The sequence below is a fragment of the Oculina patagonica genome, chromosome 3 (assembly GCF_052425735.1).
Source record: "Oculina patagonica isolate OP01 chromosome 3, crgOcupat, whole genome shotgun sequence".
NCBI lineage: Eukaryota > Metazoa > Cnidaria > Anthozoa > Scleractinia > Oculinidae > Oculina > Oculina patagonica.
The window spans coordinates 27,704,426-27,729,131 of NC_135760.1; the positions used below are offsets into that span (position 1 = coordinate 27,704,426).

The window sequence follows — 24,706 nt, forward strand, 5'->3', positions numbered from 1 at the left end:
CGACGTTTAGTTAGCTTAGTCGGCTTGGGAAACTATTTTAAAAATGAATGTTGTAATAGTTAATTAATAGTAATCTAGAATTAACCCACTCTCGATTGGAGTCTGTTCTGGATTCGCGCTACCTTTTCGCCGCGACGGAATTTTGTAAAATTTCGCTAGTGGAAAGAGGTACTGTAAGAACAGTATCAATAACTCAAAAGGAGGAACTTCTTTGTAGCTCTGAATTAAGACGTATGATAAAATTTTAGAATAAGAAACGTTCGATATATGGTTTTCATATTGTTTTTGTCAATTTCCTTTTGTGGCAGATTTTTTGAGAATCAGCTTTTCTTTCGTGTGATGACAGACACAGGACAGAACGAGAGGTGGATGAGAAAGATGCCGAAGATGAATAGGCACCGAAAAACGACAAGAACCGTCAAGGACTTACCTTTAGAGGGCGGGGAGTTTTGGCATACTGTATTTCGAGGACTGGACTGGACTAGTAAAACGCGGACTAGTAAAACGCGGACTTGTAAAACGCGGACTAGTATAACGCGGACTAGTAAAACGCGGACTTGTAAAACGCGGACTAGTAAAACGCGGACTCAGGTAAAACGCGGACTTGTAAAAGGCGGACTAGTAAAACGCGGACTAGTAAAACGCGGACTTGTAAAACGAGGACTAGTAAAACGCGGACTTGTAAAACGAGGACTAGTAAAACGAGGACTTGTAAAACGCGGACTTGTAAAACGAGGGCTTGTTAAGCACGGACTTGTAGAACGCGGACTTGTAAAACAAGCGCTTGTAAATCGGATAAAACTAAACGGTTTAGCGAGCGAAACAATTTGTGTTTGAAGCTCTTGTGTGTTTCTTCGACGGCATATTTCTAGCTTTTTTGAGCACTCTATGGTCTGTTTTAGCGTGGAGATGTTTTTGCAGTATAGCACATGTTCGTTCTGCAAACCCCTACTAAAACAACGGGATTGATGCTATGAGTTGTGTGCATATATTTCTTTCTTTCCACTACTTGACGTCTGTTGAGTGCAGTCGTTTGTATTGCTCGCACGAGGTAGAACGGGGCCCGTCCAGAAATCAACAGTCAATCGTAAATAAAGGTGACGGGCCTACACGACTCCTACGTTCGTGACATTAGAATATTTGCCGTTAAATGTTTAAATTCGGTCTTTCGACCTTATTTGCTTCTGACTTCTTTCTGAGGGTACTGTTTTAATTTGGGGGCAGTATGTGGTAAATAAAGGTGACGGGCCTACACGACTCCTACGTTCGTGACATTAGAACATTTGCCGTTATATGTTCAAATTCGGTCTTTCGACCTTATTTGCTTCTGACTTCTTTCTGAGGTTACTGTTTTTTTGAGACATTATGTATTGAAGAGAGCCGTAAGATGATTGTGGCCAAGGAATTCGAAGTGTCTAGAGGCGTTTTACAAGTCCGCGTTTTACTAGTCCGCGTCTTACTAGTCCAGTCCAGTCCAGTCTACAAGTTAAAGACACATCAAGACCACCCCACTGTGAATTGCCATAGCACAGACAAAATTATAGTCAATATCTTATGTGTTTTTAAGAGAATTACATAAGAACCAAGGCATGTCTTGTCTTGCCTTACATTGACATGCAATAATTTGGAAATACTAAGCTCGTAACAGTTTAAGACAGAATCCATCAGGAATTTGAGTAACATTAATTTTAGTTACGCAAAAATTGAGCACCAGAATAATTTAAATCCTTGTGTTCTTTCATACCTTGTTAAAGGCTTGACATGTGATAACACCAACATAACACCAACAACAGTTCTTTATCAGTGGGGATTGAAGAAAAAAATGGAAACATCATCACACAGTTGACCCCCATGCAAAAACACTCCAGGATGTCACGGGACTGTTTGGTGTCCGTCTGCCAATTTCTAACTTCAAATTCCAATGTTAAATTCACATTAAATTTTCAATATTTCTTAGTTGTCTAAATTTTACTAATTCTTTTAAAAAAACTATCACCTGCCAAACATCCCCAAAAATTACTCAAAAAATTACAAAATACCGCAATACATAGATACATGGGATGAGTGAAGTTTCCTTGGATTCCTTGAAACACCAACAAGATATTTCCGTTTAAGGTGGCTGATAATGGGTTTCAGTATTTCCCAGTCCTTATACTTTGGTTCAGGACTAAAAGCCTTTATCAATTGCTATTACAGTAATGGTATGAAACAAATGTTCAATCATTCATCAACAAGTTGTGATCATTTTCTTGACAATAGTAGTTCCCCGGTAAACAGTTGTAGTACTGTCCCATCAAAGTGCAATGCCTGGAAAATACCGAAAAGCACACGACCTTCAGGTGAAACCGCACCTTACAGTATTACCAATACACTGCACTTTGCTAAGTCTTAAAACTTTACATTGTCTAGTCGTCTACTTCAATCGTTTATTTGTATTGTGTGAGATACATTTATAAATTGAAACCATCATGTCATTAAGTAATAATGCAATCTCGACAACGTTCTAGATATTATATTATGCACACTAATACAGCTCATGCAAGCCCTGTGACTTACACAAACACAGTCGGACTGAGTGCTACTTAAGTAACTGCTTCGTGGTTTCTGCTGTACTGAACCCTGCCTTTCAAGGCAAAGCGCCCGATTTTAAGCTTCTCAAGCTTCTCAATGTTCTTGTTCTCACTAAATTTCGCGAGTACTTAATTTCGCGAAAAATCAAGAGCCATATTTCGCGAGTACTTAATTTCGCGATTTGGAGAGGAAGGTACAATTGGAGTGTATTAAATTTCGCGATTTTTATCTATTCCTCAATATGAAGCTTTGACCTGGAAACTGTAACAACATAATTAATATGAAAGTCATCATAAAAACAGCAAACAAAACAATATACACATAACAAAACATAAGGTATTCAACAGTCTAAATACCTGATAGGTTCATCTACGACTGCAAGAGCGAGATTTTGAAGAACTTGGCAGCAGAAAATAATGGACAAAATTAAACAAAAAACTCCTAAACATGAAGCTCAGACATGTTAGAATAACTATGATAAAACACATCGAGTTTCATTATTTTTTTTATATTATCCGTACGATATTAAATTTCGCGATTATAAACTTCGCGTGTCCTATATTTCGCGAGTATTAAATTTCGCGATTTTAACAAAATCGCGAAAATCGCGAAATTTAGTACTCGCGAAATTAAGTGAGAATAAGGTATTCCCTTGAGAAATTAAAACAGTCCCTTGAGAGTTAACAAGAACGCAATCCCTTCCGGTTCAGATTTTAGCCCATGTAAACGCTATTCTACTTCTTTTTGCTTGTAAACAAGCAAAAAAAGTCGAAAAAACAAAGGGGCTAACGCTAGACACGTCAGCTTCTCAAATTCGCTGCAGCAGTTCACTTTTATCCGCTCTTATTAGCCACTCGAAAAAATTGCATTACTATTTTATCCCATACCCATCTCCAACGTAGTCCCTATACAGGCCGCGTGCACAGAAACAGATCAAAGGACGTGAAATGTGTGCTATAATGCAATAAAGCAGACATCCAGTCTTGCCCCTCCTTCGACTCCCCCTGGCTGGTATTTGTTCACGCCTTTACAAATCAAAATATCAGGCAGACAAAAAATGAAGAGATTAAGTAACTTTTATTTAATACAGGAGTGCTCAACTTCAGACATTATTCAATACTAAAGTGTTCACATTTTACACACACATTAAAATTGCAAAAAAGCGAAGCCAAATTAATTAGTTAAACTAATTATTTAAAATTATTGGTAAGCAACCATGTTAACCCGTTCTGTTCTAACTTCACCACTGACTTCTTGCGCTACGATCAACATTGCACAACAAGTAATGGAGTAAATCACCACTTCACCACAAATATTCGCCAGGCTTTGTTCGCAAAAGTAGGGAATTCATCTTGCCAAGGATTCTACAAATGCAAAGGAACCAGCCTAAGCCATTTGAGAAACTTAAGAGCAAAATGGTCGAGAAGACTGAATTTGCCACATGAATCTAACGGGCCTCACTGCACTCGCCTTGATGTTCAAGATCCCATATCAGTGACCAAACAAACAGCGAAACAATTGACACTCTTAGCCTTTAAGCGATATCCAGTTTATCGCATATTTCTAGTCTTATTTATTAACTGACACGGTACAAATCTTTAAGTAAATCAACCAAACTGCAGTCCAAGCACAAAAAAATTTAGTGTAAACACTGATTGGTACGATCTTCTTTGGGGGAGAAGACGGAAAGAGAATCAGTTTGGTTGAAGCATGTTCTCTCACAATTTAACACCGCTTTGTCTAGATTTCTTTTATCCGTCTCTTTATCGTAACCCGCTTACAATATAACGATAGAACTTATGATAGCTTGGGTACTGCTGTCTGACACACTATACTTTCCTTTGGATAACTCTCACTCTTGTTGTCAAAATCTCACCAAGTCATTTTTAATCAATTGATTGTACTAATTTACAGTCGCTTTTCGCGACAAGGGCGCCAGCGCCCAAGCGCTGCGTGTCAGCATATCTAGCACAGCATTCAGCTGTCTGTTTGGCCATACAAAGAACTGATTTTGTAGTTGCATTCAGTTTGAAGTTATCATCAAAAGGTTTCCCAAAAAGTTTAGTTTTTTTTCAAATACCGACTTCCCATGACCCATAGAAATTGTCGTGAATTCGCAATGACGAGAGCGTTAACACTCCAAAGGCTAGTCGCCCACTTAAACTTCCAAAAACTGACAAAGCAAAGTACTTCTGCCCGCCCCGCACCGTTCGAAGCACGACACTGTCAAAAACAAGTCCCCCTATCTATATTGACGAGACATCCCGCCTGCGTTGAAATCGAAATTGCAAATAACTAGTGGTATTTCTATAAATTCCCTCAGCTTATCGATTGTAAATATTTATATTATTGAAAATTATTGTTATTACATTGATCGGTTTAAAAATAAATAAGAAATAAATAAGTAATATTCTACTTATTTAAATGTTCAAAGTTCGTTGCCAATTTTCACTTTTATGGCATCTCCAATTTGTTTGAGATGAAAGAGAATCGTTAAATAAATCACAATTCGTCTTCATGTTAAAATAAAATGCAATCACCGCGTAATAAACCTTAAAATATTTGGTCAATTGGAATAAGTAGAACTCCTAACAAAAATAATACAAAGGAATGTTTCCAGCAAATTCTGAAAGTAATTCGTGCCAAACGCGATAAGGTATATCGAGCCCCTAAAACAATAGACCTCAGTACAAGGCTTCGGGGAATAAACTATTGGGGGAGAGTTTGTGGGGTTTATTTCCCAGAGCCTGGTAGCCATTATTGCTGGTTTCCTACGATCGGGTTTTTTGTTCATTCAGACTAAAAATCATTTTAAAACTAACGGACTGTGCTCACTAATGTATAACACATCACTAAGACGCACAAAACAGTTGAATACAGTGGAACCTCCCATGGGTCAGCACTTATTTTGTCAAGCGGCCTGCCAGGTTATCAGTTACGGGAGACGACCGCAGTTATGAAAAGCTTTAGTTGTAATGATTCGTCTATGCGTGAGAAATCTGGTCTATTCAAAGCGAAGATCCACTGTATTAGCTTTAATTGTGCAAGTGATGTGACTTAACATAAATTTTTGCTGTTGTTTCTTGCCTAAAAGGCGAGAAACAAACAGGACATAACTTACGAAACAGATAACAAGAGTGACATATTAACTTGTGAGCCACCCACTCACTGTCCGTTATTTCCTCAACTGGCTAAAAATACTTCTTACACTTAGCAGCCGCGTCCTCTGTTATCAACACTGGGGCGTTTTTCACGCACTCGTACATCTCCTCAAACTCCTCTATGAACTTCTCTGTCAGTTTGCCAGGGTTGGCAAGGACAGCTTTGTCTGACAGCACACTCATGCGCAGTGTACCCGCATAGCTGAACACTGCAATCGACATGCCGGTATCGCTGACCAATGGGGGCCAGGCTATCGCGGTCACCACTTCTTTCCCGCCAATTTCAAACGGCGTCAGAGGGCCGGGTACATTGCTTAGTATCAGGGAACAGTGCCGGTTGAGCGAGAACGAAGAAAACCGACCAATGAAATCAGGTAACCTTCCAACAATATGCGAGTAGATGAAGCCGAAGATTCGCCAGTCTGATGAAGCCTTCAAGTTGTCCATTCTCCGCTTGGTTTCCAGCAAACGCTTGAGTGGATCAGCCATGCCTACAGGAAGGTTGTACAGCAACCCAGTGGAGTGGTTCTCTAGCGGTATGTTGTCACGTGAAAGAACTTTAGGAGGACGCGTGTTTATGGTTACGGCGATCTGGATGTCAGCAGGCTTGTCCATTCCCTGGGAACTGAGATAGCGGCGCAACGAACCCGCCAAACAGGTTGAGAGAACATCATTCACAGTTGTACCTGAGTAGAAAATACAATTAGTATCACTTGGTGTACTTACGTGGCTGTAATACTGATAAACAGTCTGCATGCAGGATCACGTTTGGTCACACGCGCGAGAGAACGAGTGAGCACGCAGGCTGACAATTAATGTTAACAGGCTTCAGAAGCCGTATATCAAGCAGACGTCAATTCATGTATATGTATACGCTGAACATGGCATACTTTGATAGGCCATATTTAAGCAACCTACAGAAATTTTAATGCGTGTTAAGCTGGGTCATGAGCAACCACTTTAACTTTCACTTTCATGTTGAGACTCGCGCACAAATTATTGTAACCACGATACTATTGCTTTAATGTGGTATCATATATCATAAAGCAAATTCGGACATTAGAAATAATCGCACGTAACTAGACCAACTTCAGAGCAAGTCTACCCTCACAAAGGTCAACATTCCCACACAATGGGCAGTGTTATAGTAGACTGCCCACTAGAATAACATAACGTCCTTGGTATGTAAAAAACTTTAACTAATATAACGTTTGTTATCATCACCTGTTTTCGTCTTAATTTCCTTAATAAGTTCAAGGTCGATAGTTTTTGTCCAACTGATGCATTTTTCTCCTGACATCTTCTCAGCGGGGAAAGGGTTGTCTGTGGTGGATAGTGCTACGCTAAGGAGAGCCAACGGACCAGTAAGAATGGCTTTCCACACCTATAAAATAAACAGTGCTCAGATAATGAAACTGAATCTAGTTAAAATCACTTTGAGTTACCTAAAGAAGGAAGAAAGGGGCTTTCGGTTTAAAGGTTTGAAAATCGGACAGTTGTAAATGTTATTTTGGATGTTAATATTACACGCGCGACAAACGCACCCGCGCGAAAGAGTAAGATCATTGTATAAGGTTTTAGAATTGCCTGAATCCACAACTTTTACCTGTTTTTGTTTGTCACAGGGGGTGGCCACGGGTTTTTTGACACGCAGTAGTTCTGGCTTCTTATCCATGAGCCTGGCAAACAGACCAATTAAAGCAAATCCGTCTCCTATTGCATGATGGATCCTCATGCAAATGGCGGTCTGATCCTTGCCTGGCATGTCCAAAGGCACCACTATGATCTCCCACGGGGAAATATCGTCACAAATCGGCGAGGAAAACTGCTCACTTAGCATTTTCTGTAAACCTTCTTCGTTGCATGGTGAAGGGCCTTCAAACAGAAGCACGTGCTTGTCAATATTAAAATCGGGCTCGTCTTGCCAAACGTACCGCCAGTATGTTTGAACAATGAGTTTGCGCATGCGTGCGTAGCTAGGTTCATCGTTATTTTGCACCACACGGGCCATGATCAGCTGTCGGAGCTCTGCCAGATCTATAGTTCCCTCCACCACGAAAAGCCCGTTAATAAAGTTACGGTTGTATTCAGTCTCGTGGAGAAATGGGACGTCCCGACTGGCTAGCACCCTTCCTAACCTGTAGTACGAGATACAAATCCCTTGGAACCATTTGAAAATTCTGAACAGGAACCAGAATGGAAGTGTAAGGATGGCGAACAACGTCCACAGTACAAAGGCGAAGAAACACAACACGCCATAAAGAAACGACGGAGCGGACTCCATGTACTTCGAGTAAAGATTCATCTTTCAATGACAAAGAGATGCAGTGTTTGTGAAGCTAGCTGCTGTTAAGGTCTCAGTTTATCTTCAATTCCTGCAAAAGAATACAAAGCGTTGAAAACACTAACTCGCAAAAAAACTAAGTGATAGCTGCACGGTCAGGAACGACAACTAACTTAATGATCAGTAGAATTAAACTTTTATCGACAAACGCAAGGTACCGGGGAGCCCCGTGGAGCTTCAATTAAATCCTCACACCTTGGGAAAGTTTAAACTAATTGAAAGCAAATCTTGATTTCTGAACTTCTTGATTAAGTTACCACAGTGTATTCTACTACCATAATCCATGTCTCTAGCCTGATTGCAATATACTGCTGTTTTTAAACAATCTTTAGAAAAAAAAACAAGATCCTTAATAGCTTGAATTTCGCACAACCGGGCGGCCGGTTAATATTCTGGTACATAAAGCACACAGTGAATAACATTTAAAAAGTTTTTTTGAAGAATTTCCGTGTAAATGGCAAAGTGATCTTCATCTTTGCCGATATATTATCCATGATTTGTGACAAACTAACACGAATATTGCTAATACCAATGACCAATACACACACACTGGTTTTTACGTTGAGCCCTCGTTCCACTTTACACATGTTTTCGTTTCGAAAAATAGTTTTGTAAAAGTTCAGATGAAGGTTTTGAACGTATGCCCTTTCAATGCCGGCAACTTATATGGCAACAGTCGGATTAAGTTACAAACGCTCAATTATTTTCAAGTAGAAAACGGACCAAATTGTAAAATCTAGTTAAAGGGACATAAATGGCTATTCCCTAAGGCCTGGTTCACACTAGCGACATAACGAAATAACGGCAAGGTCACGCAAATGCAAAAACCACCTCACATTGATGTTTTATGTCAACAGTGTGAACAACATAACATAACGACATAGTTGGAACATAATGACATAAGAATAATGACATAAGGAAAGAACTGAACTTTTCTTTATGTTGTTATGTCCATGTCGTTATGTCGTTATGTCGCTAGTGTGAACCAGGCCTAACCAGATAAAATCCCAATCGTGATTTAGCGCGAGATGTCCTGCTGTATCAAAAGACCCGGTTTAATATGTACGTCGACTGTATCGAGAGTGTACCGGTGCCGGAAGCATTTACCGAAGATCAAAGTTCTTTCTTATTAAAGCCACGCTGAACGTTTTACTTACTCAACTGATCATAGATTCAATGTCCACTGTGTTTTATCTCTCCCTGTCTCTCGCCTTATTAGACGTAAGATATTCACTCCTAACCGTCATGTGATTCGCTCTTTCCGGCGCGCGAGGCACAAGTAAATTTACATGTAACCTCTACACGTACTCGACAAGGCTGTTCAAGTGTCAACTAACAGAGAAAACAGCAAAGTATTTTCCGACAGGAAATGTTTGTCAGCTTTTTTTCGGCGACGAGCAAAGCTCAAAAACCGCGAGGACAGATCTGCAATATTATATCACGCAGATGGTATTCTGGAAAAGGTTTGTTGAGCAAATATTGCCCTGACACATGTTTTTGTCGCAAAACAACTTCAAGCAATACTAGCTTGGTATCCCGGGTACTTTCTTTGAACAGTTTATTTTCGTCATCTCTGCCAATGTTTTCTTTTTAACAATAAGACTACGAACCCGAGTTTTCTATGAGCAAATAGTCAACGAGGCGCAGCCGAGTTGACTGTCGCTCATAGAAAACGAGGGCGAGAAGTCTAATTGTTTTAGTAGAAACTCTAAATGATTGCAGTCCAAAACCTACAATATTGTGCACTTTGAAGACAAAAATCAAGAAAATTTACCGCTTAAAGAGCTACGCGCGCGCGACTGTAATCCGGGTCAACGCATAAAAAAGACGAATTCTATTCGGGGAAATGTTGAGAAGGCAGGGGTATTTTCAAAATCGTTACACTTAACTGAAAGTTTGTATGGCAAATTTGACCACTCAGACGAATATATTTAGTAGCATTATATATTGTTATCTTTAGTTTGCGTGGTTCTGAATTAACAGTACTTCTTCATAACTGAAGTAATCCTGAGCACTATCCTTCAGAAGTCACTCTCGTAATAAAAGGGTCAACGTTTATACACAAGTAGGTTTATTTATCACTCTCTATAGCCACCAAAACCGCATTTATTCTTGGTAGTGCCAAAGTTTAGCTATCCTAACACCTGACTCGTCCCCAGTCGTCTCTTATGCGAAAATTGCAAGACGTTCCCTTCGTGTTGAGCAGTCGACTTAAGACCGACTCAAAAGACGACTGGGGACGAGTCAGATCCTAACACGAAAAAATGTAGTGCCTAAGAAGTAAAAAATAATTGATGCTTATTTGAAAGACTTTTTCAAATAAAGAAGAATGGCGTTGACCGTTTTGAAAAATCTTATTTCGTTAAGGAGATATTCAAGTTTTTGTGTTATGCAAATGAGAAAAGTGATGACGTCATAAATTGTTCCACTAAAAGATAGATCACAAACCAAGGATATCTCTGAAAATATGAGTGATATTTTTGAAACTTGGCAACGGTAGTGACCTTCCTCGAAGGTGCAAGATGGCTCATACTATGATGTAACCATGGCAACACTCTTGGTTCCAGTCTCCTTCTGTCATAAACCAAATTTCTCCATTTGCAACCCTTTCATGTGCGACAGAGGGTCCGGCTTGGAACACACATGATGCCCATATTACCCTAACTCTCCTCAATAGCTTGTTGGGAGTGGATCGTCCTTGGTTAAGCAAAAGCTGGGGATGTGAGAAGTAGTAAAAATAGGTACAGTCGAAGCTCTGGTAAGCGGACACCCTCGGGACGCGAAAAAAGTGTCCGCAACTGGAGCTGGCCGCTTACGACAATGGTTCTCGTAAGCGGTCACTAGAGGTGTAGGGGATAGATGGCCGCTTACGGGAGCTTGCCCAGCTAACATAATGCTAATATGCATGTAAGTGGTGTTTCGAAATTTAACCGGACGTGGATGACGACAAAACAAACACTGAAACATTGCACTGTAATTACTGTAAAATCATTGTGACGAACGGCGATGATAAGTTGAAGTTGATTGATAAAAACAAGATACAGAGGTTGTTCAAAGGATTTTCTTTGGGGTGTCCGCTTACGGGAGCTTAAAAACAAAGAAAAAGTCTAAGTCGTAAATCTCTGAAAGTGTCCGCGGCCGTTTACGGGAATGTCCGCTTACGAGAATGTAAAAATACAGAGTTTGTATGGGAGTTAAAACGGGGTTTCAGACAGGGCGGCCGTAAGAAGAGCTGTCCGCTTACGAGAGTATGCTTTAAGAGAGCTTTGACTGTATTTGCAACAACTGTTGCCATGGCAACGGCATGACAGGTGTCATTTTGTGTCTTTTGTGGTGTACATTAATCGTGCCAAGTTTGAAGAACACAGCTCAAATATTCCAAGAGATATTCTTGATTCAGTGCTTCATCTTTTTGTGGAACAATTAATGACGTCATCACTTTCCTCATTTGCATAATACAAAAACATAAATATCTCTAAAACGAAAAAAGATATTGCAAAAAGGAAAATGCTATTCTTCTTTATTTTGAAAAGCCTTTGAAATAAACAGCAATTATTTTTTAATTCGTACGCACTTTAAACTTCTTTTCCACTTTTCCTCATTTTCTTTGACACTTTACTGCCTTTCTTTTAGCAAGAAAACATTCTCCCAAACCAACGTAAAGTGAAATTGTACGCATCCGCATGCAAGAAATTTGTGTTCCACCCTGTATTAAAGGTAGGAACAAATAACGTCACACTGGATTTGACGCGTATGTTTTACGCCTGTGTTGAGGAATTTTACCAAGAATGACATAACCAGATAAACGAGGATAATGCCTTGTACTGAGGAGTTACATACTGCTATTCAAAAGAGACATGGCACGGATTACTGGCAAAAGAACAAACAGAATGCAGCGTGTCACAGGAAACCAGATAGTGGCCATTCTGCCGCAGCACACCAAGAGGCTAATGTGCTAAAGGAAACTGAGTGAGTTTGAGTCAGGATGATTACACCAAAGTGGTTATATGCTAAATTATCACTGATTGCAAAGCCAGCCGGCTGGTCATAGTATAGCTTAAATTAAATCGAATTAAATTAAATTAACAACTTAAAAAGGATAGGAAGCCACAACTATTTCACAAAGACAATTAACAACTCTCCTTAGAAAGCTGCCACATTCAGAAAGTGCATTCTATAGCTACATGCAAATTAACACAGCAAGAATGTGCAGTTTAATATAGGCTGTAGGGCAAATAATTTACAGAGTATTTCAGTGAGAAATAGCCTACGAGGCATGTAGCACCAAAGTTATGATCACATGAACAGAACAAACATTATTTTTATTATGGTATGACGGTGTTACTTGTTTCATACTTGATTGCCCGTTTGTAATGGTACTAGATATTTGATTATTGTATGACAGGCAGAAAAATCAGTGGCATGATGTTTGCTTTGTGAGTTGAATGAAATAAATGAGGAAAGCAAGCATTTAACAGAATTTTATGCAGAAACAGTCCTTACAAAATCATCTTTAAAATCATCTAATGGATATTATTTTGGAAAAATTTTAAAAATGATTGAGCTTAGCGTTTCACCTCTCGATTGAATAAAATCAAAATGTAGGAAAAACAGGATTCTCTGAGGTTAAATTTAAAAAGGGACGTTTCTGGCAGCTTTCCTGTCCTTCTTCAGGCAGTTACTACCAGAAGAAGGACATTAAAACTGCCTGAAACGTTGCATTTTAAAAACATTTTAACCTGAGAGAATCCCATTGCTTTACATTTTAATTTTTAATCAATCTCTAGATCCCCTTGGCTCACAAGAAAATTAACTGTGTTGACTGATATGAAATTGAACTAAGACACATTCAACTTTACTAAAGTCATTGAAGGGCATATTAGAAACAGTCTGGCTTTCTGGCTTAATTTGTAACAAAATGAATGAGGTTTGATTGACATTGACATCTGAAACTTGTGGCAAATGTGCCTTTACTTCAGCCAAATATGTAATGTTTAATAAACAAGCAGCAGTGTTTTATCAAGTTAAGAACACAAGGGGCAGCCGAGTGTTTTAGACTTGATACAACACAAACTGTGAATTTATTGAACAGCTTTAAAATCTTCTGACATAGATTAACTTATGCTTGCACTTGTAATAAGATTTGGAGTTATTTTGACCTAAAAAATTGGACATAAAGTTTAGCCATGTATTTATCCAGGCATAACTAATCGATGATCAATGACATCAATTAGTAATCAATGAGTAATCGATGGGTAATCAGTTGATTAGTCATTGATTATATTTGGCAATGATCAATGAGTAATCGATGAGTAATCGAAGCCCAAAAAATTTGTGGCCTATCGATTACTCATCGATGACATTGATTACTCATTGATGTAATTGATTACCTATTGATGTTATTGATTACTCATCGATGACCCCTCGATTACTCATCGACCATTATACTGCACACAAAAGACACATTCCTTGCTTTTTTGTACCATTGTTTCGTTTGTGATTTTTTAGTAGTATTTTGCTTTAAAACTGGCATTCTTGTCACGAAATTATGCCTTGACAAAAGGTCAAATAACCTTCCGGCATGTCAAGACGTGAAGGGCTAATCACAAATACAGGTGATTCTCTTTATTTAAAACTCTTTATTTGATAACAAAACAACTGAACTGGAAAACAAACCAGTCTGAAAATGAAACTAACAAGTACGCAGACAAGAATCGACTACGTGGTTATATATTTTGTTTGGTGGATGTTTGTCAGCAAAGCAAAGTAAAACTGCTTCGGCTTAGGGAGACGGCCGTCATAAGAAGTTACATTACGCACCGGAACAGCAGCAAGCAATTTACTGTTTGTGCGTTTTTCATGTGCAACCATGATATTGTTAGATTGCTATGGCGTGTACAAGCTTAAGTGTTTAATACTTTTACAAGTTCCGGTTCTGATATCCACAAGATGATATCGATGAGTAATCAATGCAATTAATGACTAATCGATGCAATCAACGACTAATCGATGACCAAAAATTTTGTGACCTATCAATTAGTCATCGATTAATCATTGATCATTGGCAATAATCAATGACTAATCAACTGATTACCTATTGATTACTTATTGATTACTCATTGATTTCATTGATGTCATTGATGTCATCGATGAGTTATGCCTGGATTTATCAGATATAAAGACACTCATTAAACATTAATTTCTTTTGTATTTTCTTTATGGATAATTAATGAGTTTTTGAAAATTTGTCTACCAAACTTAGCTTAAGGTTATTAATCTCAAATGGGCAACTCCGAAATGGAAATTCTTCTTCCTTTTCTCAGGGCTGTTAGCTTGTGGAAATGTTATTGTTATTAATTAAGGTAGTTTTTCAACAAAGTTTATTCCAACCTGGGGATTTAAATTGTCTACATTTGTTCACATAAATTTGACTGTTTTGTTTGTCAGGGGAATTTCGTCATTTCAACCAAGTGTAAATATTTACTCATACTGGTGCTGTGAAAAATGTGCTTGTTTTGCACAAGTGATTGTTTTCAACAGATAATAAAATTAACTATACACTGTATACAAATCCCCTCCTTTAAAAAGTCAGAAGTAAAAGGGAATAAACCTAAGCATGTTGGTCAAGTGGAAACACAAGAAGAAGTCACAGACAAAACATCTCTGAGCCACTTAAGAACTGGGTTGCCCCAGGATACCCAGTTATTAATAAAAGTAATTTTTGACAGAGTTAGGTTAGAACAGAAACTATTTGGCTTTCATTCATTTTGGACAGTCCTGACTGTGCTCAGTTGGTAATTATGCCATGATCTTGAGCCAAATTTTATTCTGGCAGGCCCTCCCACGCTCTCAATCAACTTTAAGTCTGGTTTCCAAATGATTGCAGATGATTACACAAATATATCGCTGGAATTTGATTGATCGAGTTTTGAATTACTCAACCTTGTGATCACAATGATCTCTTTCTCTATGATCCTTCATTGCCTGTACAGGGCTCAAAATAATGTCCGAAGAGTCTCTGGACACGATGACCGGCCAAATTCATTTTAGCTTGGTCACCTATTGTTTCTGGCCAGTCAAATTTATAAGATAAATAACCCTTAAAACCGGGGTCCATGAACCAAAACTGGTGCCATATATTTCCAAAAAAGTTGTTGTAAGGGGTGGAATTAGATTTTTGATGGGGGGGGGAAAAAAAAAATTAAAAATAAGGAAAACCCCTAAGTGCTTATAGCACTTTTAAGCACTTATTGTCAACAATAAAATTAAATTACAGCCTGGGCGAAATGAAAACTACCCCTAATAGATACACTGTTTGACTAACCCGTGACACGTTAAATGCCATAATCGTATCTATAACAAAATTCCCGTTTTTGATTGGTTCTGCGCCCGCCTATATGTCGCTTAATCGGCGCGCGATCATGTGGGTGTCCAATTACAGGTATCCAATTTGAGCAACTTCAAATTGGATACCTGTAATTGGACACCTACGCCATCCGCGCGTCAATCATGCGCATTTGAATGGGTTTTTTCTTGCTGTTTTCTAACTTTTTGTGCAACCAACTGAATTTACCTTTGACTTTTCCTCACAGAAAAGGTTCCTAACGACTTCCTAACCTCAAATTTTGTTATTGACACGATTAATTAGTAATTGGACCTCGTGTCGTACAATTCAGAGAGTAATCGTGCTCGTAATTTTAAATCGGCCTCGCGCTGCGCCCTCGGCCGATTTCGAAATGACTCGCCCGATTACTCCCTGAATTGTACTCCACTCAGTCCAATTACTATTACATATCGTACACATTAAATTTGTCAGCCACCTCCTAATATGTTCAAGATCTTGATCCTAAAACTCTGCTAGTAATCCATGTTACTTTTCATTTCAAGGGAAAAAATTATATTCATTGAGAAAAAGCTTAGTTCCAGGCTTTTTTTCAATGCCCTAATTGTAAACAATGGTTCTAGTTGCATTTCACCCAAGATTTCCGATCAAATTTCCACAGTACACAGTGACTGAGTTACTTGCAACATACTGATAACAACTGAACAGCATGGAAATTTTAATTTATTTCATTTTCAAGACGATCGAATGTGACCGGTCAACATGACTGGGAAGACAAAAGGTTGACCAGTCAACTCCCCAATCAGTCTGGACATTGTCCATTGACCGGCTGTTATTTCGAGCCCTGCTGTATATCCTTTGGTAGGCAATTATTGCTTGCTATATATAATTTATGGGACAAGTTTTGAAAGCAAATAGCAGATCTCAGGTAATCGCAGAGAAAAGAATATGTCTCTATTTCCTCTGTCAACCAGATCAGTGATCCCAAACCACTGCACGTGATTGCAGAATTAAGTGTGTTTTCTTGTGATTGCAAAATTTTTCTGAGAAACCGGGCTTTGTATACCACTCAAAATATAAAAGAAGATGATGCAAAAGCTATCACGCAGTTTCTGATTTTCTTATCCGTGGAGGGGGACAGGGGGGCGGGAGCCCGGGAGAAAAGGGGCGGGAAGCGGGAGGAGAGAGCCCGGGAAGCGGGATTCTTAAGGTGGCGGGAACCGGGAGAAAACGAGTGAAATCTCGTAACATTTCATTATATTTCGCAATAGACATGGAACAAACAGGAGAGAGAAGCTACGGAAAGGGGCGGAAGGTGGTAAAGGGTACGGGAAGCAGGAGTAAAAGGTACGGGAGGCGGGAGGTTCAGACCCCCCTGTCCCCCCCCCCCCACTAATCCACTTGTTAAGCAAAAAGCAACCCACGCTATCCGTCACTCCAAAAGAAGATCAAAGCAAAAAAATGAAACAGAAACAAAACTCCAGAATAAACTTAATGTAGCGAAAAAAGCTGCTGAAACCAACCCTAGTGACGACAATGCTACCCTGTTATATGCCGCTCAGAAACAATTAGAATCATTTTATGAAGAGAAAACAAAAGGAATTATTGTGCGTGCACGCGCCAGATGGCACGAACAAGGCGAGAAGAGTACAAAATACTTCTTAAACTTAGAAAAAAGAAATCACGTCAAGAAACACATAAGAAAACTGCATATAAACGGGGCAATCAAAACAGATCCATTCTGTATACTAAAGGAAGTAGAACAATTCTACTGTGACTTGTACAAGACTCATAATATTCTTACGGACATTGATCTTAAAATTGATTCCTTTTTAAATGATTTAAATATTCCTACATTAACTGAAGAACAAAAAAAATCATGTGAAGGTAAAATCTCTTCGGAGGATTGTTTCCGTCTTCTCGATACTTTTCAAGACAACAAAACTCCAGGGAACGATGGAATTCCGATCGAGTTCTACAAAAAATTTTGGCCTTTAATCAGCGATTGCTTTATTAGATGTGTTAATGATTGTTTCGAAAAAGGAGAGATGTCCCAATCTCAAAAGCAAGCGTTTATCACTCTCATAGAAAAAAGAGGTAAAGATCGTTCTCTCGTTGAAAATTGGCGCCCAATTTCTCTTGTTAACGTGGACGCAAAAATTATGTCTAAAGTAATAGCCTCGAGAATTAAAAATGTCTTACCTCATATCATTCATCATAATCAAACAGGGTATATTAAAGATCGTTTTATTGGCGAAACCATTCGCTCCATCTATGATATTATGGATTGGACTGTTAAAGAAAACATCCCTGGTTTAATGATTTTCATTGATTTTCAAAAGGCATTCGATAGTATTGAATGGGATTTCCTTTTTAAATGTCTTGAAGCTTTTAATTTTGGTTCTGACTTTCTCCGCTGGGTAAAACTGTTCTACAAAAACATAGAAAGCTGCATAATTAACAACGGCATGATTTCAAAACCTTTTAAACTTGAGCGAGGCGTTAGACAGGGAGATCCACTTTCTCCTTATCTTTTCATTGTAGCTGTAGAAACGTTAGCAATTGCCATTCGTCAAAATCCAGCTATAAAGGGTATCTCTATTGGCAAGGAAGAGACAAAACTATTACAATACGCAGATGACACAACAGCAATGCTCGCCGACACTAGCTCGGCCAAAGTACTATTTCAAGTATTAGACCTTTTTAAGAATATCCGATCAGGCCTCAAGATCAATAACACAAAAACCGAGGGTATGTGGATTGGTTCATCAAAAGAAAACAAAGCACAACCGTTTGGCATTAAATGGCCTAACCAGCCAATTAAAGCACTGGGGGTGTACTTCACGTACGACCCAAAACTATTAAAAGAAAAGAATTTCATTGAACGTTTGGATAGTATTAAAAAACTTATCCAAATCTGGTCCTCTAGAGGTTTATCTGTGTACGGCAAGGTTACAATCATCAAATCTTTTCTTATTCCAAAATTTGTTTATGTTTGCTCGGTTCTGCCTACACCTAAAGAATTAGTGAAAGAACTGAATCAACTGCTGTTTAAATTTTTATGGAATGGGACGGATAAGGTCACCCGTGTTTCAGCAGTAAATAAATACGAGGAAGGCGGTTTAAAAATGATTGATTTAAATTGCATGATCAAGTCTTTACGGCTGGCATGGATAAAACGCATATTTAATGACAACAACGGAACATGGAAATCATATCTAAACCACTTGCTGGATCCCATGGGAGGGTTTTTCTTTTTAAATTGCAACTATGATATAAAGGATTACAACATCTTCTCTCAGTTCTACAGTGAAATGCTCTCATGGTGGTCGGAGTTTCGTGATTCCTTTGCCTCTCAACGAGATTGGCAAAATATTATTTGGAATAATAAGGAAATTTGTATTGAAAAAAGACCAGTCTTCTACAAAAAGTATTTTGAGGCGGGCGTGATTCGTATCCAAGACCTACATTTTGATTCAAATATAAACGATGCACTAAGCCACTGGTCAGACAAGATAACCAATATTAGTTATTTGCAATGGGCTGGCCTTCGCCATTCTATACCGCCCTTTTTAAAGAATATTATTTCCTGTCCATCTTTAGCTCCTCCATCCTTCTTTATTGACGATAACATCTTTGACGTCAAAAAAAAGAAATCAAAAGACTATTACTCACTTCTTGTTCGCAAAATAGCACAATTTCCTAATATCATAAACAAACTGCAGAACGATTTTAACTTTTCTATCGATCAGCTGAGACAAATCTTTAGTCTGCCACACTCTGTTGTACTTGAATCTTATGTAAAAGGATTTCAATTCAAAGTGCTCAACTCTATTCTATACACTAATTCAAAATTACACAAAATAGGCTTTAAAACAGACGACCTATGTTCATTTTGCAAGGCAGAACCGGAAACCTTGTACCACCTTCTTTATCAATGCTCCTTTGTTAAACGGTTCTGGAGTGAGTTTCAAGGTTACTGGCACCAAATCTCAAATCAGCAGGTTCATCTTTCCCTCCAAGATATTTTATTTGGAATATTATCCAAACCATGCCCTTTACTCAACTTACTGAACTATTTTATAATCATTGGTAAACTACTTATATGGGACTGCAGAAGATGCCAAATTCAACCCACAATTCAAGGATTTCGTACTAAAATTGCCATTAAATATGAAACGGAAAGTAAGTTCAAAAAGAAAGATTATTTTAAAAAAAAATGGGTACTAATCCCAAATTAATTTATGTCATTTCCTTTTTTGTTAGTCATGTAGATGGCATCATTATTATTTGAACTATTTGAACAGCATGACAACTGTAACTGTCTTTTTTTTTCCTCTTTCTTCTTTTTTAGATATTGAATAATAAATTTTGTGAGCAATGTAATCGCGTTTGTATCTTTCATGGTAATAATCTATAAGTAAATAATTTCGGTTCTGTTAGTTAATATATAAGTGTGTTCGTCATCATCGTATTTTGTAGAGTTGTTATTGTAAGCTAACTATATATTTATCAATGATCGTAAGTTATTTGTAGGTAATTTATTCTTCTGTAAGTAACTTTAATGTAAGCAGCGTATATCATTGTAACTTTTTTTTTTTTTTGTTAGTAATTATTCTAGTCTTGTAGTATTGTCAGTACGTTAACGGTTATAATGGACTATGTTGACGCGCTTCATGTGAATTGTCGATACTGTTAGTTATTTTAGTATGTTTTGTAATTGTTGTGTCATATGCTGAATAAAATTAAAAAAAAAAAAAAAAAAAAAAAAAGCAACAGGCATAAAATGTTTAAAACAAAGCAACTGTGGTGGTCATCTCTTTTACCTCCCCCACTACACACCAGGGCTATTGTTGCCCCCGCAGGATTCTGGCCCAGAGGCCGGAACCTGAGGAGGCACCTTAGAAGTCCCCGCGTAGGTAGGAAAAAAGTGTGCATTCAGTGAACGGTACCGGAAAAAATCTCGATTTGGTCAAAGAGGCTCGCAAAGGATTGCCCAAATGCTCGCAAAGGATTGCCGGAACGCTCGTAAAGAAGCAACGGAAGTCAGTGCCGCAAAAGATAAAAATAGCCGTCGCAATGTGATCACAAGAAACATGTGCTTGAAGAAATATGTTAAATGTGTACCTGAATTTGAAATGATACCGAAAATGACATGCAAAGCATAACAGGCGTATCATGCGGGGATGAAGAACTTCTTATCTTAGTCAGCGACTGACCGTCGTGAAAACAAGTGGAAATCGTATACATCTTACGACGATTAACAAACAAAAGCGTGAACTTTGTTATGCAATACAAGATGATTCGTTTTGCTAACGAACTGTCAGTTTATTTAATCCAAAGAATGGTCGAATAAGGATCAAAAATTGTTTACTCGAATCTTTGAATTTGCCATATTTTGGTACTCGTGGAATTGTCAGGCTTTTTGGCCTGGGAATTATTATAAGTTCATTTTGAATGTTATAAGCCAGGGAATAAGCTTGCATGTTGTCACCACAAATTATTTCTGCTAGGTAATATATTTGACTTGAACTTGTGAGTTTTTTTAGGACGTAACGGTGTCACACAACAAGAAATTCCACAGCAAACAATGCCGTGACGTACATGGCACAATAAAAAAGAAGCCTAATTTTGTGGTCCATCGGCATCAATAATTAAAGGCGGAAACTGAAGACTACACTAATCTTAGATTATTGCTGTAAAACAAATTATGAAAAGGCGGGGGCAGTTTACTAGTGAGAACTATTAAAAAAAAAAGGTCAGCTTCGAGCCAAAGTGGCGCATACTGCCGGAGCTTATCCCGGTTTCCTTAGCATTAAGCAGCTAGGAGTATTTCTACTCCCCCCTGGATGGGATGCTAGTCCATCGCAGGGAACCCCCAGCATTATTTCGCCGGTACCCATTTATACACGTGGGTGGAGAGAGGCACTATGAGAGTAAAGTGTCTTGCCCAAGAACACAACACAGTGACCCCGGCCAGGGCTCGAACCCGGAATGCTCGCTTCGGAGTCCGGCGCGCTAACCATTAGGTCACCGCGCCTCCCATTAATGAGAACTATTTAACAATTAGACTACGAGCCCAAGTTTTCTATGAGCAAATAGTCAACGAGGCGCAGCCGAGTTGACTATCGCTCATAGAAAACGAGGGCGAGTAGTCTAATTGTTTTAGTAGAAACTCTAAAGGATTGCAGTCCAAAACCTACAATATTGTGCACTTTGAAGACAAAAATCAAGAAAATTTACCGCTTAAAGAGCTACGCGAGCGCGCGACTGTTTTCTATCGGCGAATAGAAATCAGTGGGAGAACCAATCAGATTCGCGGATTTCCATTAGAACACAGCTGAGTTTCTACTAATACTAGTTATAAAACAAAGAGGTAAAACTAGTGGTAACCACAGGTTAGAAAGTGCGGGCCTAGATGCACTTAAAGATCCTTCACTGTCACCTTCACCTTCCATGTGACAGAAGCGTCGATCTCATTAGACAAACGTTTGTGATTTACACTTCGCATTTCTTCGCATTCTAATCGTTCTTTGTGGAGGAAAAAAATTCTCAACTTCCTAATTGAACGACACAATTTCGGATCCTTTTGCATTGTAGCCGTTCATGGTGGAAGAACAAATAACTTAAGTTACCTCAATTCACAGCAATAACTCCAACAGGTCGCGAAAATTTCTCAGACGGTGTCGATAAAATCACTGGACAAGAGACTAGTTATTCCGAGTAGCGCGTCACGCAAGGAATGCATGATTTTATCGAACATGCGGTGTAATTGAGACGCGATTTTCCTCGGTCAGTGAACTCGCTATGTTGTCAGTGTTGTAAGGGATTTTTCGAGATCAATCGTTGTTGGAATCATTCGTTTTGCCGTGGTTTATCTGTAATGCAATCACAGTAAATCTTCTCAAAACCAACGCCGAAACAACGCCTGCAAAACGTAATGTTTTCAATCTTCCATGTGGCAGAAGCCTCGATCTTATGTGACACACTGTTGAGATTGACACATTGTTCTTGAAGAACAGATTTTCAACTTCCGGTGTTTCGACAATCTGTTGTGATTGACACATTTTTCGCATTCTGATCGTTCTTAGTGGAAGAACAAAATTTTCAACTTCCGCTTTGCAGCTGGTCTTTATAAACGTGGCGCGCACGCGTAATACGCAATCCGCTGGTCACTGTCAAGATTAGGGTTGCGGGCCTCTCTTGGGCCCGCAATTATGACAATTATCATTAAAGCTCATTTCGTCATATTAGGACAATGTTCATGTACATAATCACGCGTTTTCCTTTGACAAGTCCGAAATCAACAGAATTGGTTGAAATTGATCTAACCCCAGAATTATATTCGAGAAAACCCGATCAATCCAACATCAAATGCTGATCGAATGACAATGTCTTATATTATGACAAAAAACGTAAAAATACAATAACAAAGTACATAAATTAGATTAGTTTATACTGCAAAAACGTTTAAAAAGTTTACTTGATGCACCTCTCTGTCCTTAAACCTCTTTTAACAACTTTTCGTGTCGGGGTCAACGATGAATTGAAAAAGACATTAGACGTAAGAAGCTATAAGAAGCGACATGGTTGTGACCCCAGTCAGTCGCCGATCGGTCAACAAACATGATGAACGGAGAGGAAAATGAAACAATTTAGGGAAAATTGTTTCTATCAGTTTCTCAATAAACACGAACAACCATATTTATTCGTGATTATTCAAAGAGGTTCTCTATTCAGCAGTCGTCTGCCATCCAGAAACAAGCAATCGAAGAAGGAAAAAAATTTGAAGTGGGTAGCTCTCATAAAACTATAAAGTAGCCGGCGTTTTAACTTTAAACGATAAGTGAACTTTAATAAATAGACCTACCTTTCTGAATTTAACGTCTAGTTGCAGAGTTAGTTCTTCCACTTACGTCTCTATCTTTCGTTCCTCTCAGTGTGAAGAAATTGCGCATTACACGAACAAAATGAGTCACATTTTCCGGAAAAGCCTTCGTACCGCGCGTGTTGGTTTGTAATTGTTGTGATGAAAGAAGTGTCATGTGACAGATAGTAGTGGAAAATTATCCTGGAATGGACTTTTTGTCACCAACGTGGTATTGTTCGAATCGTCCAATGAGAAAGGAGCGGCGTCGAAGTATTGGTATTTTTGAGCATGGAGGTCGGCACACGCAGGATGATATTGGCAAGAAGCCCGAAACATTGCCGTTTTAGTTGTAGAACGTGTTGAAAAATTGGAACTTTTTCGGTGCATATAGCTGTGGGATGACTATTGTATGTTTGCAAAAATGTAGCCTGCGTAGCTGGCGGGGTTAGCGCGGGGTGAGATGAGCGCTCGGGGAGAGAGAAAAATGGCGGCTCCGTCTTTTCCGTTCGCCAAAAACAAAGCACTCGCACTCGGTCGCGAATCCCCCCAGCTACGCAGGCTAGCAAAAATGTGGAGTGGATGTGGCGTATTTCACGAGCTACAACTGATTTACTGAGGCATGCAAGTGACACAATGGGCGGGAGTGTGCAATCTTTCGCTTCGCTTTATAACAGTTGAGGCATGAATTACTCGGATGGTTATTCTCATTCAAATCGTAGCAAATAACACGAGACACACAACGTTATTCGCACCCTTAATTAGTCGATTGTTAGTCAAATTAAGTCGTTCTGTTAGCGGTTCGTTTGTCGGTTCTGTTTATGTTGTGCAACGGGGGTGGAAGAGGAATTATTGGAACTAACTTATTCATTATTTCTTCGCATTTTTTACGACTTATTCATTATTCATTTTTAGATTTTCATTGTTATCAGGAGCCATTATGGCTCCTGTTGTTATTCATTATTCCACATTGCCTAAATTAAGTGACAGTTCTTTTTTATGGGGAGGGGAGGGGGGGATTTGATAGACAGTGCTTGTAAAATATAATGGCCCTCCCTCGTCATCATATATTTTCACCCTGCCCGCACCTTCCTACGTAATCCTATTTTTTAATATGATCCCCTCCTCCAAAAAAAACAAATGATGACAAGTAAAACTCATCAAGTTAATTTTAGAATATCAGACAAAATTGCAGTTTAAGTGATAACCAAAATACTGCTAGTGTATTGATTAGCCGGCTATTTGATGGGACGTGTTTGTTACTGTGTGTTAATTTTATATGCAATCAAACAGTTGGTGAGATCCACTTGATGCTGCTCGGTACATAAAAAACTAGGGGGTCCGGGGGCATGCTCCCCCTGGGAAATTTTTCATTTTTAGAACCCAGAAACGCTATTTTAGGCATCCTGGTAGAACTTTTG

The 24,706-nt window shown here is 38.8% G+C and overlaps 1 protein-coding gene across 2 annotated transcripts; it reads right to left on the bottom strand.

The window, feature by feature from the left end:
• Positions 1–3,629: 3,629 nt before the first annotated feature.
• On the bottom strand, positions 3,630–23,431 carry LOC144647376 (putative diacylglycerol O-acyltransferase Mb3154c). 2 transcript variants are annotated; one of them, XM_078507179.1, is made up of 4 exons: positions 23,289–23,431; positions 7,339–8,107; positions 6,957–7,116; positions 3,630–6,418 (listed from the first exon to the last, which is right to left on the bottom strand). In XM_078507179.1, the coding sequence occupies exons 2-4, from the start codon at positions 8,035–8,037 to the stop codon at positions 5,763–5,765; spliced, it is 1,515 nt and encodes a 504-aa protein (XP_078363305.1). In that variant the 5' UTR covers positions 8,038–8,107; positions 23,289–23,431; the 3' UTR covers positions 3,630–5,762. The 2 variants fall into 2 exon arrangements, with proteins under 2 accessions (XP_078363305.1, XP_078363306.1); XM_078507180.1 differs by lacking the exon at positions 23,289–23,431 and adding an exon at positions 9,234–9,462.
• Positions 23,432–24,706: the final 1,275 nt, after the last annotated feature.

Bases quoted from the DNA above. Each gene is read 5' to 3' on its own strand.
- LOC144647376 (XM_078507179.1), bottom strand. From the start codon at position 8,037: ATGAATCTTTACTCGAAGTACATGGAGTCCGCTCCGTCGTTTCTTTAT. The intron at 7,117-7,338 runs GTAAAAGTTGTG...TTTATTTTATAG, and splicing joins CCTGTGACAAACAAAAACAG to GTGTGGAAAGCCATTCTTAC. The intron at 6,419-6,956 runs GTGATGATAACA...TTTTCTACTCAG, and splicing joins GGAAATTAAGACGAAAACAG to GTACAACTGTGAATGATGTT.